This window comes from Ochotona curzoniae, unplaced genomic scaffold (genome assembly GCF_017591425.1).
Source record: "Ochotona curzoniae isolate NIBS_2020 unplaced genomic scaffold, NIBS_Ocur_1.0 contig_4501, whole genome shotgun sequence".
Taxonomy (NCBI): domain Eukaryota; kingdom Metazoa; phylum Chordata; class Mammalia; order Lagomorpha; family Ochotonidae; genus Ochotona; species Ochotona curzoniae.
This window is the reverse complement of record NW_024466307.1, coordinates 19,735,469-19,755,726: the sequence shown is the minus strand read 5'-3', so window position 1 is coordinate 19,755,726 and position 20,258 is coordinate 19,735,469. Positions and strand designations below refer to the sequence as shown.

The 20,258-nt window shown below is 45.4% G+C and overlaps 1 protein-coding gene across 1 annotated transcript in view; it reads left to right on the top strand.

Annotated features, from left to right (window-relative positions):
* The window catches only part of LOC121160228 (rho guanine nucleotide exchange factor 28-like), a 39,536-nt gene that overhangs the window by 6,819 nt on the left and 12,459 nt on the right, over positions 1-20,258 (top strand). The window contains exons 4-6 of the mRNA XM_040985874.1: positions 12,841-13,024; positions 15,265-15,445; positions 18,187-18,256. Of these exons, the coding sequence (XP_040841808.1) occupies positions 12,841-13,024; positions 15,265-15,445; positions 18,187-18,256 (435 nt within the window). The remainder of the gene's footprint in view (positions 1-12,840; positions 13,025-15,264; positions 15,446-18,186; positions 18,257-20,258) is intronic.

Below are 20,258 nucleotides of genomic sequence, written 5' to 3'. Positions count from 1 at the left end.
AGATTTATGAAGAGAAGGAGAGATAGAGAAAGATCTTTAATCAGCTGGTTCGTTCCCCAACTGGCCAGAACTGCCCTAGTTGAGCTGATCCAAAGCCAGGAGCCTGGTGCTTCCTCCAGGTCTCCCACGCAGATGCAGGGTCCCAGTGCTCTGAGCCATCCTCAGCTAATTTCCCAGGCCACAAACAGGGAACTGATGGGAAGTGGAGTAGCCTGAACATGAACCAGTGCCCATATGGGATCCCAGTGTGTGCAGGGTGAGCATTCAGCCATTGAGCCAATGCGCTGGGCCCCGAAGTCTGATGTTAGGGGTGATAACATTGATTGAATCCCTGTGGCAGAAATCTTGAACAAAATACACTTTGGTCTGTTAATTGTTTTTGTCATCTTTAAAGAGTGATTCATCCCTCCTGCCTTTGTAAGTGAGTCTCTGAGTGGAAGGAATGCTTAGGATTAGCTTGCTGAGGTCTGTAGCATTTCTTCAGGGCTTAAAGTTAAATATAGCTAATGCACATAGCGGGCAGGTTGGAGGATTGGAGAGCCGGCCCAAGGAGGACCAGCTGATGGAACTGGAGAGATTCATTGTGAATGATTTAAATAATTTAATATTTTAAGGACTTATTCCCAAAGATCTGATTATGAATATGCTTATTAACTCAGCAGAACAGCCATGCCTGATTTAAACTTGAAGCCGGAAATTAGAGGAATGATTCATTGCTTGCAGAATACACGTTTTAAGGAATCATTCAAGCATTGTCTTTTGATGAAGAAGGAAATCACAGTGTGTTGAAAAGTGACTTCAAGGGAAAAGAGAATGCCTTGTCGTGGCTGCAAGTGTCATGAGCAAGCAAAGTGATTTGACGCTGTCACTAAGGGGGTAGGTGGCGTGACGTTCTGATAACTGGGGCTTCCCGAATCAGTGTTTTCTTTCAGTGCTTTCCAACCACTGGGAGAAAAAGGAAATGAAATGCAGAGGCCAGGAAAGGACTTCAGAAGAAATTCTGTAAGAGTAGGACTAGGCGGCACCTGTTCAGTTGTGTCTTGATGGCTTCGTGTTCATGCAAGGAGTCTGAGGTCACTGCTATTGTTGTTCCTTATCTGTAGGAAAAGCCAACAAATAAGAACCAACAGCTCATTTGGAAGACTCAGGGGCGACTGCTGGTCTTGCGTGACAGCTCCATCTTGCTTCAAGCCACGCCCCCAGATGCTTCTCCTTCCAAAGAGAGCCAGTGTGTAGCTCTGCGCTGTGTGACCCAGGCGGAGCTCTCTGCACCTCTTTCTGTCTCTTTCTGTGTGTCTGTCTTTCACTAGGAAAGAGACCTGTGTCTGCTGAGAAACACGACTTGTTTACCTCTTGAGCCAGAGCTTGGTTTTTGATTTGATGCTGGAGTACGGTCTGCTGGCTGCGGCTAGAGAAAATGGCTGGGCTTAGGAGCAGGTGCTGTTGATGGGCACCGGCTTTGCTGTGCCTTTCTGGGTGTAGAGTTTTGGCTGTGTTGTTCTGCCCCAAAGCTTTGATCCTGGGCAGCAAGTTTGCGAAATCATTAGATGGAGCTCCAAAGGGTAAGAAGCCCCCCTAAAAGAGAGATTTAGTGTAAACTACACATTTCCATTACAGAAGTTTTAAAACTATTTAAATGCATTATGGTAATAACTGATCCTTGGGTTCTGTGTGTTTCCCTTGAAAATCCTAATATGCTTCAAGCAGTAGGTGCGTCTGTTATTTCCGGTAGGATCCGAGAGACGAAGGTCTGTACACCTCCCATTGCTAAACTGACCCCCAGGGTCAATGCTGAAGGTGGGAAGAATGTTTTTTAGAACAGTTCCTATGGGAAATCGTTACAGTAAATTGGTAAGATTGTTTCACAGTAGTTACTATGTATATGTATATAGTTAATAGTTAATTTTGTGTCCTTCATGTTACAATATTTTCTTGCCTTTTACCCACCTCCACCACTTTTTTTTTTTATTTTTATTTTGAAGGACCAGCAGTAAAGAGTTTAATACAGAGTGAACTTAAGGAAAAGGGCTTTATGAACCCTCAGATTTATTTGGCTTTATTTTTCAGTTTAGATCTGCCAACTTTTTTTAAAAAAGTATTTTTATTGGAAAGGCAGATCAAGTTTATGGACAGACAGAAAGATCCTCCCCTGCTAGCTAGTTCACCCCTACATGGCTGTCATGGCCAGAGCCGAGACAATCTGAAGCCAGGAGCTTCTTCTTGGTCTCCCACGCAAGTGCAGGGTCCCGTGGCTTTGGGCCGTCTGCCACTGCTTGCTAGAGCCATAAGGAGGGAGCTGGAAAGGAAGCGGAGCAACTGAGATAAAAACTGGCATCATATGGGATCCTGGCACATGCAAGGCAAGGATTTAGCCACGGTGCCATTGCACTGTGTCCCATACTACTGCATTTTAAAACACAAGTGAGGCATGGATTTTTAAAACTGCTGCTGCTTTGAGGTTAAAGGCCAGTTGGAGACAATAAGCAGGAGAAGGCCAGGGAGGCAGGGAGCTCGGGGATGCGTGCTGTTAGGGAATGGCCAGCCGTGTGTCCTGCTTCAGAGGTCCCTCAGTGGGTCCCAGTGGCATTCATTCACCAGGCCTTGGGGTAACTCTTAAGTCTCTTCCTTGGTGTGGGCTTGAGGTTGTGATGCAGAAACTTTCTCTTGACCTGGGTCACTTAAGGCCCTCTCTTTTACTGTCCTTTTGAAAAAGTCTGGTGTTGGCTTTTCTTGTACAGATTCTCCCGCAGAGCTCATGTCCTCCATCTGCCATTTGAAATAGCAGATACAAGGATATATAGCATTATGGGAATCAGTCTGTGATTTAAAAAAATATACATAGCCTTCAATTCTTACAATACAGACTCTCCCGTGTTTGCTTGCACCATTTCCAGCCATCCTTTGCATGATGGGAGGCACCAGAATTTAGAACTTGAGTTTTGGAGATAAGAAAAGGTTGGATTGGAGCCCTGGATGCTCTGTTTACTACGTGCTTGAGGTTGGGCCATTGTGTAATTGTGCCGAGAGTCAGTTTCTGCCCCTATAATGTAAGGTTAACAATAGAGTGTAAACTCTAGAGTAGCTGACAGCATTAAATGAGATAATGTGTATGGAGCCCAAAGCGCCAACTCTCTGTACAAACAAGCCACATAAAATCCTTGCCATAGTCACTGGTACCTGGTGAAAACAAAATAAAGTGGCTGTGGTGGTTCATTTCTCTGCTTTTGTTCCCGAATCCTTTGTCTTTTCCACCTCCTATTTCTTACCCCGGAGAGGCAGCCTTTTTAAAGACTGATTTCTTGTCCACTTATTTCCAGTTGCCTTCCTCCTCTACCCACATGGAATGGTTGTGCCCCCATGTCTGAAGGAGGACATGCAACCAACCCCCCATTGAAACCATGACTCGTACCCGTTGGCTTTAACAGTTCTCAGTCTGGGGCTCTGGCATGGCTCTGGTTCCTGGATGAATGACCAGTTTCCTGGCTATGCTTGACTTCAGACTAGCAAAGCAGACTCCAAAAGGTTTGTGGTAAGACATAAGGAGTCTGTATGTTCAATAATAGAATTAGACTATAGTGCACTTGCTTTGCCTCCCAAGCGGAACGCGGTCCCTCTAGGGCCAATGGGGAGGATGTCTGCGAATTCAAACTCACCTGTGCCATGAGGGGAGACATAGAAGGTGTCGGCAGAGGATATCTTTGGAAAGAATCAATGATAGGTGTGAACCATAGCCTTGAAAAAAAAAAAAAAAAGGAAAAAAAAATGTATCACCCAGGCTAGGCAGGAGGCCTGCGATAATTCCAGCTTACAGCACCTAATGACTGCCTGCCGCCTGAGGCATGGGATTATAGCACATTTGTCTTAATGGCAAATCTGCTGTTCTCTGCTGATACAATTATCATGTCTTCTAAGCAGGCAGCTAGTTCTCTTCAATTATACTTTTAAATCATAACCAGAAGAAAACTTTTCATATATACCACAAATGAATTTAGAGACTGTGTGTTATGTATATTTTTAAAAGATTTATTTATTTGAAAGGCAGAGTTGCACAGGGACACAATAACACACACACACACACACACACACACACACACACACACACACACACACACACACACACAGCTCTTCCATCTGCTGGTTCACTCCCCAAATAGCCACAATAGCTAGGACCTGGCCTAAGTCTGGAGCCGAATCTCCATCATGGCATCCCAGGTGGGTAGCAGGTGGCCCAGGCACTTGGTCCACTTTTAGCTTCTTTCCCAGGTGCATTAGCAGTGCATTGGATTGAAAGTGGAGCAGTCAGGACTCAAATCGGCACTCAAATGAAATTTTGGAGTCTCAACTGGTACCTTAACCCACTGTACCAAACCTCTCTCTATATTTTTTTGTATTAGAAAGATTAGACTAAGGGCTGGTGCCATGGCTCAACTCTGGCTAATTCTCCACTGTTCACTGTCTAGCAGTGATGGATTTGGTGCACGGAGCCAATAATAACATGTGTGGACTAGTGACTGATGGTCAATAACTGAAGTTTATTAACAGCATCAGACTTCTTAAAGTCTGAGGGTCATGTAGGCTTTGGGGAGGAGGCTTTGAGCTATTTACATCTCAACAGTGAGTGAGAGTTGACTTGAGACTATGGGAGTTCCCATAAGCCCATCTATCGAACCCATCAATTGCTTTCCACACCCTAGCCTGGAAGTATCTCTGTTTTGTATATGCAATCCATTGTCTTCCTACACTCCACCTGTAAGCACCAGGGTCCCATAAGGATACTGGCTTGTGTCCTGGATGATCCATTTTCTGTCCACTTCCTTGCTTTTGGACTGGGAAAGCAGTGGAGGAGGGTCCAAAACCTTGGAACCCTGCACCCATGTGAGACACCTAGAAGAAGCTCTTGGCTCCTGGCTTCAGATTGTCTCAGCTTTGGCTGTTGCAGCCGTTTAAGGAGTGAACTAGCAGATGGAAGATCTTTCTATCTTTCCTTCTCTAGTAAATTTGCCTTTCTATGAAAATAAATAAAACTTAAAAAAAAAAAAAGCCAGAGATATCAGACTGGTGAGTACAGCCATTGAGTTCCTTCAACACTACCCTCGAGAACCCTGTCCTACTTGTCGTTTCATTACAGCTCCTTGACGTTCCTGGGCAGATAGCTCTCCCCTTCTATGAGTCAAGTAGTTTGGAAATTGAGAGTTAAGTGGTTTCACCCAGGTGTTCAAATCCTAACTCCCCCATTGTACCCCACAATGCTCACATTGTAGGATTCAGTCTGGAAATGCCTCCCAAGGTCCAGACTCGTGTTGCTATCCTTCAGTTCTGTTAAAGACTTTTATATTGTTTCAGTTGATGTAGCACCAATTCCAGGAGCTCAAATGAAGTCTAGCTTATGTGAAATGCAAAGATGCGTGGGGTTCGCTGCAGTGTGGAACATACGATGTCAGTTTTCTGGAATGACTGTAGGAGTGATGTGATGGGTATGTTCCTGGACTGTTTGCTGCTGAGGGTGGTGGTTGTCTTGAGTTTTCAGATGCTTCTGAGGCAGAGAGAAAGTTTCTGAGAACTCAGGGTTGCCATCATCCTTACTTCAGTTTCTTTCTCTGCCTTTAGCTTTATGACCCGCTCAATGACTGCCAAGTTCATCTTGTACTCTTTGGGATGGCCCGTTTCCATGATTTTCTTTTCTTTTTTTTTCTTTTTTTAAAGATTTATTTATTTATTAGAAAGTCAGATATACAGAGAGGAGGAGAGACAGAGAGGAGGATCTTCTGTCCGATGATTCACTCCCCAAGTGAGCGCAATGGCTGATGCTATGCCGATCCGAAGCCAGGAGCCAGGAACTTCTTCCAGGTCTCCCACACGGGTGCAGGGTCCCTAGGCTTTGGGCCATCCTCGACTGCTTTCCCAGGGCACAGGCAGGGAGCTGGATGGGAAGTGGAGCTGCCGGGATTAGAACCAGTGCCCATATGGGATCCTGGGTGTGCAAGGTGAGGACTTTAGCTGCTAGGCCACGCCGCCGGGCCCCATGATTTTCTCTTGGATGTGTTTAACTTTGCAATTCCCATCCTGCACTCTGCACACCCCGCTCTGCTGTGAAGAAGCCCAACTCGACTTACTAGCCTGAGCCTTGCGTATGCTCCATGAAGCAGAAGGTGCTGTTCCATTCTGCCATCCTTGTTGAGAATACTGAATGCTGTCAGATTGTGTGTGCTGTTCCTGGCAAGCTCCCTCTTCTATTTTCTTCGTGTGTATTTTTTGTATTCTTTTTTGGTTCAATATTTTGTAAACACTTGTGTGTTTTCAGATAGTGATACAAGCTGTAGGTTGAATCAGATAGTTAACCTACAGATGAGCTTTCTTACCTGCCAGTTGGTTTCCTGATTGCCACGCAATGCTGTTTGTGTCTAAACGTGCAGGTACAGTTCACCAGACAGCCATTTCCTGGCCTCTGTGTGTATATTGTTCTGAATGAAATTATCTGGCTGCACGCATCTTGCACGCAGGAACCGTATTCATCTTTGTGCCCACAGGCTCTGGCAGTTAGTATTGGTCTCAGTCGGTGTTTGTTGAGGAGCTTAGATGTACAAGTTGGGATCACCGTGACGCTCCAAGGTGGCTTTGGAAATCAGAGTAGTACTTGATCAGTCAGATTTATGTGAATTAGAGAATAAGCTTGGTCTTTTAAAAAGCTGAGAGTACTTCATGGCACTTCTGGTTCCACTCAGGCTTTCTATGTTACTGCAGTAGAGGAGTACTTCTGAATGAATTTGAACTTAAAACTATAATTTGCTCCTAAATTATTGTACCCGTCACGTTGTAGCTTTGGCTTCTTGCTAAATGTGGAAGGCTTGTTCCTGGCTTAGCAGTGAGTAATGCAGACTAAAAATGTGAGAGTCACAGAAGACTTTTCATTATTGTCCTTTGAAGTATTTTACCCAATAGCTCTTCAGAGCTATTCAAGAAGATAATGTAGACAGATATATGTATTGTGCTAATCACCTACTTTTTAAAAATAAAGATTTCTTTTTATTGGAAAGGCAGATTTACAAAGAGGAGGAGAGATAGAAAGAGGAAGATCTTCTGTCTGTTGATTCACTCCCTAAGTGGCCACAATGGCCAGAGCTGAACTGGTCTGAAGCCAGGAGCCTCTTCTGGGTCTCTCACATGGGTGTAAATTCCCAAGGCCTTGGGCCATCCTCCACTGCTTCCCCAGGCCACAAACAGGGAGCTGGATGGGAAGCAGGGCACCGGGGTACAAGCCAGCGCCCATATGGGATCCCAGCCTGTGCAAGGCGAGGACTTTAGCCACTAGGTTATGGTGCTGGGCCCTAACCACTTGATTTTTAAAGTGGTAGATCCATCCTTGCCTCTGTATTAAAGTCACTTAAGAATCTTTAGAAAAGACTTAATCTTGAGATCTAATGCAGAAATTATGATTTAATTATTTGTGGAGTGGAGTCTGTTGATATGCATATGATTTTAAAAATATTCCCTGGTATGAGTGTATATGGTTGAAAAAAGAGGGAAGATAGATACACACACATCAGTGGTCCCTAGAAGTAGCCATAATTTTGATTATTTTTTAGGTTATATTTTTCTCTTTCCCTTCAGAGGTGTAATGTTGGCTTATATAGTAACCATTTCCTTGCTTTATAAACATTATCTATCTATCATCTATGTATCAGCTGTCATCTATTTATCCATCCATCCATCCATATAGCCCTAAGTATTTAAGTTTAGTTTTCACTTAAAACGAATCTGTTTACTTGGTAGATAGAGTTATAGAGAGAGGTTGGGGGCGGGGAGAGGGAGATCTTCCACCTGTTAGTTCATTTCCCACATGGTGGTAGTGAAGGGGCCAAGCCACTTTGAAGGCTGGCACCAGGAATGGCATCCACGTGTCCCACGTGGTTGGTGGGAGCCCAGGTACTCGGGCTGCTTTCTGCTCTTTTCCCAGGCCAGGAACCATAGCAGAAGAGGAGCAGCCAGGGCTTGAACCTCTGTTGATATGAGATGCTGACATCAGAGGTGGTGGCTTAACCTGCTGTACTACCATGCCGGCCCCTGGTTTTACTTTCTTTTTTTAACAACTTCCTGTTAATGGAAACACATGTTGTTTGTAATTTTCTGATTGCAAAATGTTCTGTTTGTTACTTTTCTTTTGGGTTACTGGGTTATTGATTTTTACTGTTAGAATACTATTGCATGATTATACTGCAAAATATTGTTGTTCAGCATTAAGGATACTTCTGACTTGGGTTATTTTCGATTTTTGTCCACAGAAGCATCCCCCTTGTAAAGGTTTGCATGTAAGCATGGGTTGGATTTGCTATGAGGCTTTTTTTTTTCCCTTCAAATTGATTAGATAATACTATTCTTTGTTCCAAAGTGATTGTACAAATTTACAGTTCCTCTAGCAGTGTCTATGAGACTTGGAGGGCTTGGATAATTAATTAATTGTACTATTTTTAGTAAGTTTTGTTTTTTTGAGAACTCTTAGGCTCCCAGTAAACTTGAGTAGAGGATGCTGAGGTTTCTCATGGACCTTCTTTCCTTTACTCACTGCTTCTCCCGCCCCCTCCTAAGGCCCCGGAGGGGCACGTTTGTTAGAATCGATGGGCCTACACAGACTAATTTCCGGTTCAATCTTGCAAACTGAGTTTTCTGTTCACTGAGAGATATAAGCCAGGCCTTGTGTTGTTGTGATAATTCAGATAATTGTATACATTCTGAATTCAGACCTAGCAGTAAACAAGCTCAAGTTTGGTAATAACCAAATTGCCTGGCAATCCTGGATCCCCCAGCCCTAAGTCCCGGAAGTGCTCCTGGCGTGGTCTGCGTCTCCCAGAGTCCTGTTTTGAGTTCTCTTAGCAACCTAGGAGCTGTTTGGGGGAATCTTCAGAAAGGTCATGGAAAATGTGGATTATGAAACATCTTGTTGGCACCCAAACAAGATTATCTTTCACTTCCACCTTCCATGAACTGTCTGAGATGTCTTCATTCATGGGCAGAGAAACTGATGCTTTGTGGGGCGAGGAGCAGGGACCCGGAGCTTCCTGCCTGGTGTGAGCCAGGTGGGCCCCGTGCTGCCTCAGTGGGCTTGGGAGCAAGCTGCCCTGTGCAGTTCCTTGCTGTGTCTGCATGTTCGTGCTCTCAGGATGGTGCAGGGCAAACCTTTTAGTGTCAGCCATTAGAGCAATTATTAGTAATTCTGTCTTTGTTACACGAGGCTCATACAACTGCTGGCACCAGCTAAACAGGAAAAGACACATTTACTGAGTGAAAAAGCCAAAGCAATTCATTGTAATTAACTTGTCCTCCAGCCCCACCTCTGCTGAATTGTAAGCCCCTTCCCAGTTTGTTTTTTCTGTTACTGGTAAGATAGCTGGCATTCTGTAACAGGCAGAATGACTCAAATATATCAAGATGTTCCTGTTTCAAGCTGTTGGCCTTCATCTGCCCCTCTATCCCATACTGAATGAGGATGTCTTTTTCTTAGAATATTCTGGTTGGCTTTTATTTGTTTTCTTTAAACAGCACAAGATCCTCCTCTTTGGAGTGGATGGAGTCTCCGGAAGACAGAGACATTTATCTAGGAAGTGATTCAGTCCAGTACATTCACTGTCTCTGCATTGGTTGAGATGTAAGGATGGAGGCAGAAAGAGAGCCTCCATCTGCTGGGACCAGCAGGAAGATCTGGAAGCTCTCTTGGTCCAGGGGAGAGCATGCTTGGCCAGGCACGGGAATCGCAGCCGACCTTTTAGCGGTGTTTAGGATGTTGCACCAGGCCCTATAGGGAAATGCCCTTTACACGATTGGTACCATGCTGTCATTTGCCAGTGGCATTCTTTCAAAAGGGAAGAGAAAGAGGTTAGATATAATTTTAGATTATCTTTTTCTTGGGGAAAAATTGCAATCTGAGCAACCTTGAGGCGTTTTTCTCCACACTCAAATGGATCCATGACTTAGAACCGCCCTGGCGGCTGCCTCGTGTCTCTCTGGCTTGTCCTGCGGAGCGTAGGCACCCACCTGTGTGAACATGCGCTTGTTTGTTTTGTTACCTGATTCTCAGAACTCTCTGCCTGGTTGTTATTTGAAAAGAAAGAAAAGTATAAATGTCACAAAACATGCCTGGCTGAGTAGCTGTTAAGAATAAAAACCTGGGCCTGGCACAGTAGCCTAGCAGAGAAAGTCCTTGCCTCGCAGGCACTGGGATCCCAAATGGGTGCCAGTTCTAATCCTGGTGGCCCTGCACCCATGTGAGAGACCCGGAAGAGGCTCCGGACTCCTGGCTTCAGATTAGCTTGGCTCCGGCCATTATGGCCACTTGGAGAGTCAATTGACGGACAGAAGAACTTCCTCTCTGTCTCTCCTGTGTATCTGTCCAATAAAATAAATCTTTTTTTTTTTTAAAAAAGATTTACTTATTTTTATTGCAAAGTCAGATATACATAGAGGAGGAGAGACAAAGATCTTCTGTCTGATGATTCACTCCCCAAGTGACCTCAGTGGCCGGTGCTGTGCCAATCTGAAGCTAAGAGCCAGGAGCTCTTCTGGGTCTCCCACACAGGTACAGGGTCCCAAGGCTTTGGGCTGTCCTTGATTGCTTTCCCAGGCCATGAGCAGGGAGCTGGATGGGAAGTGGAGCTTCTGGGATTAGAACCAGAGCCCATATGGGATCCTTGCACATTCGAGGCGAAGACTTTAGCTGCTAGGCCACTGTGCCGGGCCTAATAAAAATAAATCTTAAAAAGAAAAAAAGAATAAAAAGACTACTTCTTCATCAAATAAATGTAATGGTAAAAAATAAAAACCAAAGATAAAATAGTTGAAAATAAATTTTTTTTTAAAGTAGCCAACACAGCTCTGTTGATTTACGTGAAGATGCCAAATGTATTTAACAAACATGTGTGTGCTTGGATGTTTTAGAATCAGAGGTGTGATTTTACTGGAGCCACTGTGCTGTGTCACTAGGCTCCTGGAGCCTGGGCAGAGAATCCGGTGGCATTTCGTTGTGATAAGGCCTGGTTTGCAGATGGCGAGCATGGAGCTTCATACTCGCTGAGCTAGGTGTTGACAAGCAGCATTGGCCAGTTAACAGTGCAAACTAGGCCAGTCCTCTTTGGCAGTCCTGTGCGGTGGAGTATTTCCTTCTGGTTGCTTCAGATTCCAGCTCTGTTGGACGTTGGCTTCTCAAGTATCACTCACGAAGCCAGCTTCATTGTCTGCCCTGGGAAGAGAGAACCCCACCTCACCACACTGCCTCTCCTGAGCCTTAGCAGTGTGTGAAAGGGGAAAGGCAAGGTTGGAATTTACTGAGTCCGGTTCAGTGAGGGTGTCTGAATCTGGGGGGAAGGCAGGTGATGAGGGGGCCTTGATGAGGACTGAATGAAGATCATTATATGAATTTAGGATTGGTTTGGTTCCTACTGAAGAAGAGTCTTGAGAGAAGACCATGTCATGAACAATCATTTGCTGGGGCAAGTCTGCAGGAACAGAGTGGCGACGCCAGTGAAGACAAGGGGCTGGTGAATCATTGGTTGGTGTGGCATTGTGAGAGGTCACAGCTTCTGCTCTCAGATTTTACTTAAGGGGTATCTGAGTGAGAGATGTTCCATATGGCACCTGCAGACATATATTCAAAGCTAATGTGTGTGGGTATTCACCAGGGAAAGGAGTGGCAGTCGTTTATTCATTGATCTCACAAGCCAACATTTATAGATCACCTGCGTGTGCCAGTCTCTGTGCCAGAAGGGGGATAGATAACACAGGACAAAAGACAAACTCCCCCTCTCTTGGGTTTACATTCCAGGGTGGTGCCATGTTGTTCAGGTCTCTTCTGGGCTACAAACTATCAGTAATGTGGTCCAACTGGAGAGATTGTGTGGAGTTCAAACTTTTACTCATGCTCATTGTAGCAGGTTGTGAGTGCTAGGATGCTATGTTTCACCTGTTAAAGTTAGGCATGTTTGAAGATGTGCCTTGATGCCTGTGAGGTTCATGGGCTTATTAGGGTTTTTAATGCAGGCCATTTATTCTTTCACCTTTTTAAAATGTAAGGTTTATCTTGGACCGGCTGTGTCTCAGGCAATAGGAACACAGGTGTACAAGCTTGATTCAAATTAGGTAATTTAAACATATACAAATAATTGAGATTTTTAACAACCAGGTACTATTCAACTGCACAAATACCAAATAGCTTTGGATTGCCAGACAGTGAGTTAGGAGTGAAATACAAAGGGCAGAGTCAGAAGACAGTTCTAATACAGAGCTGCAAGTACCACGACAGAGAGATGCTAACCAGCCAGGAACATTCTTCCCACAAGTGAGCAGTGAAGGCCTTGTTCTTCAAGTGTTAGGTGGCTTTGGGCGATCTTCAGAGGACTTTAGGGATCTAAAGCACTGCTAGAAAGAGCACAGTGTCCAGTTTTCCGGGCAGATGAGGCCCAGTCTCTCTCATCAGAGGAGGAGCAGTTCTGAGAAGGCTGCATATCTCCCTGGAGGACACCTTGGTAAGTGACACACGTCCGCCTGCGAAGGGTGGCCTTTCCCAGACCCTCTTTTCGTGGTGTGACTCCTCTGTGCCTTCAGTAACAGGTGCTGTCGTGTCCTGGGTGGAGAGAACCATGCACCAGAGGACATTCCTGGCTCCATCACCTACTGGGGCTGCCTGCTCATAGACCAAGCCCTTGACCTCCCCACACTGTAGAATGAGGTGCCTGTGCTGTTCCTGCCAGCTCTGACATGCTTATTAGGCTTACACACACTGTTTCCGTGGTACAACATGCAAACCAAGTTTTGTATATGGAGGAACTAATACTGTGTGTTCTCTCTTCTCTTCAGTGTCTCTGCACAGGGAGTCTCTTCTGCACCTGGCTGTGAGGTGGGGCCTGGCCAAGCTCTCCCAGTTCCTCCTGTGTCTGCCTGGGGGAGTTCAGGCCCTGGCTTTACCCAATGAAGAGGGCTCCACACCGTTAGACTTAGCTTCCCAGGGCGGACACTCCAAGCTGGTGGAAGATATCAAGAAGTGAGTCGAACTGTGTGATAGTTAATCTCTTTGTATAAAATCTGCTAAGCTTGATAAAGAAAATGGAAATTCCCAAACCATAGCTAGTTCTGATTTATTTTACTCTGAGTAGATATAATAAAGCATAAGGTACACAAAGACATAAGAAGATACTTACATATATTTGGGGTTGACATTTTAGGGGGTGCTGAAGAATAAAGCACAGGAAACAGTAGCTTAACCCATCCTTAGCTTATGGTTTCAGTTTATGTGCCACTTCCTCAGAGAGGCTGTTTGTTACGATTGCAGTAAATTCACAATATCATCGCAATATATTGGTTTTTACATATCCAGTCATTTGATTTATCTCTAGATCTCTCCTAAATCATTTGAGCACTGGGATTATGTTTATCTTTCCCATGGCCCCTATTTGCATATCATATATAGTACATCATTTTCATTGAAAGAATATACATGTTTGTTGAATCAATGAATAACAAAAGTCTTGAAGTCAGGGAGAAGGTCATTACCATCCAGTACAATCATGTAAAGGGAATACTTTGTAAATTTTAAAGTTTTCTGTGTTGATAGTGGTGCTGGTGTTTCTAATGAATAATCACTGTGTTGTTTGTTATTAGAATGGTCCAGATTAATCATTATTCTTGAGAAAGAAGGATTCATATATAGTGATTTTCCTTCACATGTGGCAAAAAAAAAACCAAATGGGAAGATAATAGTGAAAGAGCTATGTAAATATTAAAAATTATTACTATATTTTAATATATAGTAATGCGTGGCATGCCATTTCAATAAGAGACTTTTTCTTATTTGGCTTGTAGAAATACATGAAATTAATTCATGGCTACATGGTCATCAATAGGCGTTAGAGTAGCCATCAGAACTTGGTCTAATTTCCTTCCTCATTTTGTCAAGTGACCATTAGCCACGGCCAGACTTTCTAAAGGGAGTACCCTTTGGTCTTAACATGACCCTGCTTTCTCGGCTGAAAAGAGCAAGGCAAGAAAGCTGTCCTTGACTTAGTCACGTGGCTAGTTCAGTATTCTACTGAAGTCCTGATTTTATCTTTTGGTACTTTCGTATCTTTTTTTTTTTATTGTATGCAGGACCTTAAAATAGTATGTGCTTTAAAAGTTTACTTGTCTAATATTCTCATTCATGCCTGAGATTAGAAGTAGGCTGTACGCTAAATTCTGAGTGTATGATGAAGTTTCCATGTTCTGAGTTACTAACACTGATCTTATTGTTCGGGCCCAGCACCCGTCACTTTCATGGCTTGTTGTCAGCACAGGGAGCTGTTGTCCAGACAATTCTGGAATCCTGGCCAGTAATTAGTATCAAGCATCTGGGGAGATTCCTCAAGTCTTACAGTACAATTGTTCTTTATTAGAGCATTGTTAAGTCTGTATCAATGGGGATTACATCTGTGTCATTGGAGGTGAAATCTATTTTTGTAAAGCAGACCACTCATTAACAGGATGAGGTCCTATCAGAAGCACCAAGGAGACAAGAGGCTGTCTCTGTGCGGTGCAGGACCTGGCAACAGCCTGTTGCGTGTGACAACGGGCCGAGGTGGGCTCTTGTCTGGGTCATCCATGTTGACCTCCTGAAGCTTCTTCGCAGTTGCTGTTCCGTGACTCAAGCCATCCAGAACATGGTGACGCTAAACATGAAGCTAATGAATGGGCAGTTTTCTTTCTTTGCCAAGAAATAGAAAACAAGCTGATATTCAAGAATTTAGTTGAGAATACTGTTCCTTTGTTTATGAGTGTATTCAAGAATATAACATGATCAAATTTATGCACATTTTAATTTGCATGAGAGCTGATTGACCGCACTAGTACCAGCGTATTATGAACAGTGCAGTCGTTTGTAACATCCAAACCTCACTGTGTTCCCTGGGGATCATGTCTGTTTTCCACTGTAATCGCCTAATAAGCTGTTGGCTGCCAGCTAATTTGTTCTACTGGTGGCCCCGGGAAAGAACAAGGCATCGTTTTAGATGAAAAGGAAAATGAAATATTAAGATGAAGTACCATGTTTAAAACTCAGTACTGCTTAGCAGGTAGCACCTGTCAGTGGTTTTTCAGGCTTTTTCTCTGCGTGGAGAATGAAGGGTGGTTGTGTTACCATCTGCTCACGTGATCTCCCGTGTTTATCGTGTGGTTGTGGCAGTGAGGGTGCGGGGCTCTCTGGTCAGCATCTCTGGCAGTGTGTGTGGCCTCTCACTTGTCCTGTTGCAGTTTCCAGGGTGGGCAGTCGCCGGGCTTCTCCCGAGTGCAGCTCAGTGAAGATGCCTTCCTGCAGTATGTTCACTCATCGGAAACGCTGACCCTGACCTTTAACCACACGGCCGAGCATCTGTTGGAGGCAGATATTAAACTCTTCCGGAAGTACTTCTGGGATAGAGCCTTTCTTGTCAAGGTTTGTGTCCAGTTACCTACACACACACACACACACACACACACACACACACACACACACACAATCACACACACTCCTTACGAGATCCAGTACTTCACACTGGGGAGAAGGTTTTTTGGGGGTGTAGTATCTTTAGCTTTTCCTAGTGAAATTTTGAGGAGACATAGAACTGGAATGTGTTGGATCAGTAGAGTGAAGATTATTATATGTTTTTGCAGTGGTAAAATCATAGTTTACAAAATGACCTTGTTTCCTTTAGTTTTAAAGGAGCCTTACTCGAGATTGAATTTTAGTATCCTACTATTGGATGTCTACTCTTGATTTGAGAATATCATTCTTATCAAAAGCATTTGCATTAAAAGCCGCTTGACATATTTAACATGGACTCCTGAGCCTTTTCATGGCTTAGATGTGGGTAAGCATTTGTTCCAGCCTACAGATGCTGTTTGACTGAGGACAAGAAGAACCAGTTTCTTTCTCAAAGAGGCCTTTCTCCTCCCACCACGACGCCAGTGCCAGATTTGAGTGCTACGTGGGCATTGCTCAGAAATCTGCAAGACTGTAGAGCAGCCACCACACCATCTTGTTGCAGAAACCCGAGCTTGCCTGACTAAGTCCCAGATGCAATGGGATAGCATCCAGGGGCTGTAGGTGTCCACACAGGGAAGGATGTTGTGTTTCCACGCTGTGTTACAGCTGAGGGTGTAGCATGAAAGAATTCCCATATTTAACTTAAATATTCGAACGAAAAAGATACTAGGAAAGGAAGTTATAGGCAAAATGTTGACTGTATCTTCTGAATGTTTTTATGTTATTTCATAAGAAAGTCTTTTTTTCTTAAACAGAAGGTTCATACTTTAGTTCTGGAATTGGGCCGAAGATAATAAAGCAGCTAGGAAGTTTGCATTTACTAAAGTTGCATCTAAAAAAAGTCGCAAGAATGAAAAATTAAACTTTAGTACATTCTGTCTACAAACATAAAATAGGATTCTCTAGCAACAGGTTTTGTGGTATAATCCCCAAACAGCCCGAGGGGCCGGTGCATGAGGGGCACAGCGGTGAAGCTGCTGTCCACGAGGCCCACATTCCATGGCGGAGTGCTGGTTTGAGTCCTGGCTGCTCTGCTTCTGATCCAGCTCGCTGCTAACGGCCTGGGGAGGCAGCAGAAGACAGCCCGCGTGCAGGGGCTCCTGCTGCTTGTATGGGAAGCTGGGTGGATGCTTGGCTCCTGACCCAGATCTGGTGTGACCCAGATCTGCCTTTTGAGGCCGATTAGGGAGTGACTAGCAGGTGGGGCATTTTTCTGTTTCTTTCTGTCTCTCTGTTCTCTCTCTCTTTCTGAAAAAGAACAGCTCACACTCTTCTTGTAGGTTTGGTAGTTTCCCTAATGGCAAGACCTGGGTCTCAGGGGGCTGCCCGCACTGACCATTGGGAGTGCTGGTTACCCTAGGCCTGGAGCTAGTACGGTGACCTCTCCTCCAGCCCAGGTATTCTCACTGTGAACTCCTGTATGCTGCCCAACACAGGCTCCCTCCTGTCCACACCTTAATTCCATCCTGGGCTCCGGTAGACAGGGTGTGGTGTGCTGGCTGAGGCCTGGGGTGCGTGAGTAGCCTATGCAAGGTGGAGGACAAAGTGCTTGTTGTCCCCTGCCCTGCAGTGGTTGGGTAAATTATATATACTTTTATTTTTTCTTGTTCTAGACTCAGGATGCTCTTCTGAAATAGTCACAGTGAGATCCTCAACCCTCTGGGCTCTTACCAACATGCCCTGTGGGATTTAGTGGCATGTGACACCTGGGTTGTTCCCTGCCCGAGGGTGCTGATGGCTGGAACATGTACCACTACAGTCGGGCGATGTTGCATCATTTTGGCACATCCACACGTAACTCTGTGTATCTTTGCATGTTCATTGGCTGCAGAGAAGCCATTTGAGAAGAAAAGCCAGGCAGTGCTGAAAGGGCAGCTCTTCTCTGAAGGCTGGGGGTGGTTCCTCTCCTTGGCTTCAGGCAGGGATCCCCTGCATCAGTGTGTGGCAGCCTGCACCTCAAGGCACACGCTTCTGGATCCTTCCCTTGCTCACGGTCCTGCCTGTGTCTTGGAGTGTGATGGGAGTTGGTCCAGGAAGGCAGGTACATAAACTAGCAACCTTTGTTTCTGGTTTCAAAATTCCCTGTTCCTTTTGTTGTTGTTGTTGTTGTTCCTGCCTCGAATTTCTGAGAATCTCGTGGTTTGTACGACCCGAGGAAGTTGGGAAGGTTTTAGCGGCAGGGATGGTCTGCCCTCTGTCCTCCAGGGGAGCTGAGGTGGCCACTTTTACCCAATCTTGTTTTCTCTGACTTCCTGTCACTGAGATTCAATTTTTTTTTAAAAAAGTTTATTATACTTGAAAGGCAGATTTGCATAGAGAAGGATTGGCAGAGAGATCTTTGATCTGTCAGTCCAAAGCCAGGAGCCAGGAACTTCTGGGTCTCCCATGTGAATGCAGGAACTCTAGGACTTGAGCCATCCTTGGCTGCTTTCCCAGACCACAAGCAGGGAACTAGATCAGGAGTAGAACAGCCGGGACATGGGCCAGCGCCCATAGGGGAGGCCAGTGCTGCAGTTGGAGAATTAGTGTGCTGTGCCACTGTACCGGCCTTCTGAAAAATCTTGAAATGTAATTTTGATTTCTTCTTGCCCAACTAAAGCCTCAAATGAATTTCAGTTTCCACCCCACACACCTTTTCTTTCTTTTCTTAGGCTCTTGAACAAGAAGCCAAGCCAGAAGAAAGACCACCCATACCCTCCAATGCTGCAGAAACCGAAGAAGGTATACATACATGCCCCGCTTAGGGATCCCCAGAGGTGCTGGGACTCCCTGGGTGACTGGTTTCTTGTGGGTGCTGAGCCAGAGCAGGAAGCAAGGGGCTTCGAGGCAGCGATCAGGGGTTGTCAGACATCATCACGGCCCTGGGTCCTGTCCAAGGTGTCCATGGTGGCGTCGTGTTTGCATGGTGTATTCAGCAAGCCCTTACTGGGTGCTGTGTGCCAGGCTGTGTAGCAGGGTCCTCTCGCCTCCCTGATCCCTGCAGGCTTCTCCGGATCCCCAGAAAGGGCTCCCCTCACTGCAGGCTTCACATTGTTCATGCGTGCAGTCGTTTGGTCCGTTCTCTCACTGTGGAGCTCCTGCTCTGGGAGGGACCTGTGGGATGTACCTGGTGGCTCTGCAGCCTCAGCAGGGATGTTTTGGCTGTCAGCAGGGCCAGGAGCACTACTGACGCCTAGAGGCCAGGGCCAGCAGTGCTAAACCATGTCCTGTTGCCGTCCCATTGCTGAAGGTGATTTGAGACTGAATGTACACTCTGCTCTTGGTGGGAGCTCGCAGTAGAAGGATATTTTTATTTGCTTGCTTTTTTTCCCCCTTTGTAATTCAGTATACTCCGCACTGCCTGCAGTTGTTGGTACAGGCTGGGCCAGAGCTGTGGGACTGGAACACAGCCGCAGGGATGTCAGGGGCCTACCCACCTGAGCCATCTCCTGACCCCTTCCAGCTCTGCCCTGGCGGGGCAAGTGGGAAGTGAGAGCTGGAGCTGAGAACTGCATCCCCGTCGTTCCGCAGGGTCGAGGTGTCTAACAGGCATCTTAAGCACCAGACCAAACACTTGGCCCTGAGAGAGGTTTTTCTTCGTAAGATTTCATCACTTTTCCATTCCACTTGACAGTGTGTGGAGTCGTAGCAGTGTCTGTAAGGCGCCCTTCCCCACTGAAGCGTGCTGTTTCGCCTTTTCTGCAAGAGCTAGTAATAAATATGAGCTTTTATTCTGGGAGACATTGTCATCTCTGTTTTTTTTTCCATATTCCTATACTTCCTGTCTGGCCCGGATTCTGGTTTTGTTTTGTTTTCAACACTCAAAGCAGTTGCAAAAAAAGAAAGAATAATAATGTCCCCTCTGGGTGTGTCTCCTGGAGTAGTTTGGGCAAAGGTTCTGGATGTTGAAATACTTAGCATTAGCAGTGTCTTTGCTTCCTATATTTCATTAGGGTATTGTATTGAGATTTATTTTTTAAAGGTTGAGTTACATATATTCTGGAAAGTAGGGTTGTGTTATCTGTTCATGTATGTACAGAATGGCAGAGGGACATATCAGGGAACATGTTAAAGTAAAGGGACCTTGTTCTCACAGTGCTATGCCAGAAGCTGGAGGAAAAATAATGTCTGTATTCCTACACTGCTGAGGCTAGTAGTTGGGAAATGCCACTGATTCTGCTTTTTTTGTGGGCAACATGGAGTAGTTGCATTGCAAGTAATGGTGAAGCAGTGTAATCTTGAACTTGCTCCCGTGTCTCTTAAGAAACAATCTTTGCAAAGGGAGATTTATGGCCTGTTGCTGGGAGTCTGCATGGCCTCGCTCCCTGCACCTGACGTGGAACTAACCAGCAGAACTGTCTGCTGCGTACACTGCACCTGCCAAGGCCTCCAGGGTGCCCTTTGCCACACTGCCCTGTGGGAAGCTGTTGCTGGCTGTGGGCAGGGAGCTACAATCTGCCTGGCTTGCTCAAGCAAGCAAGGTTCACTTTACACTCTCCCGGGGAGGCACGGTAGGGCCCTTTGGGGCTACCTGGGGAACCCTGGCGGCTCCTGAGTGCTTAGCTCATGGTGGCTGCTGTAGCTGCAACTGATCAGGTTTCTTCCCTGCGTGTTGGCTGGTAAAAGAGCTCAGAGCTGAGTTTCCGACCTGCCAGAGGGCACTTGTGAGCTGCATTTTCACAGGACCTTGAGATTCTTGCCTGCTTTTGCTTCTTAAAACTCCCAATTTTTAAAACCACCTTTG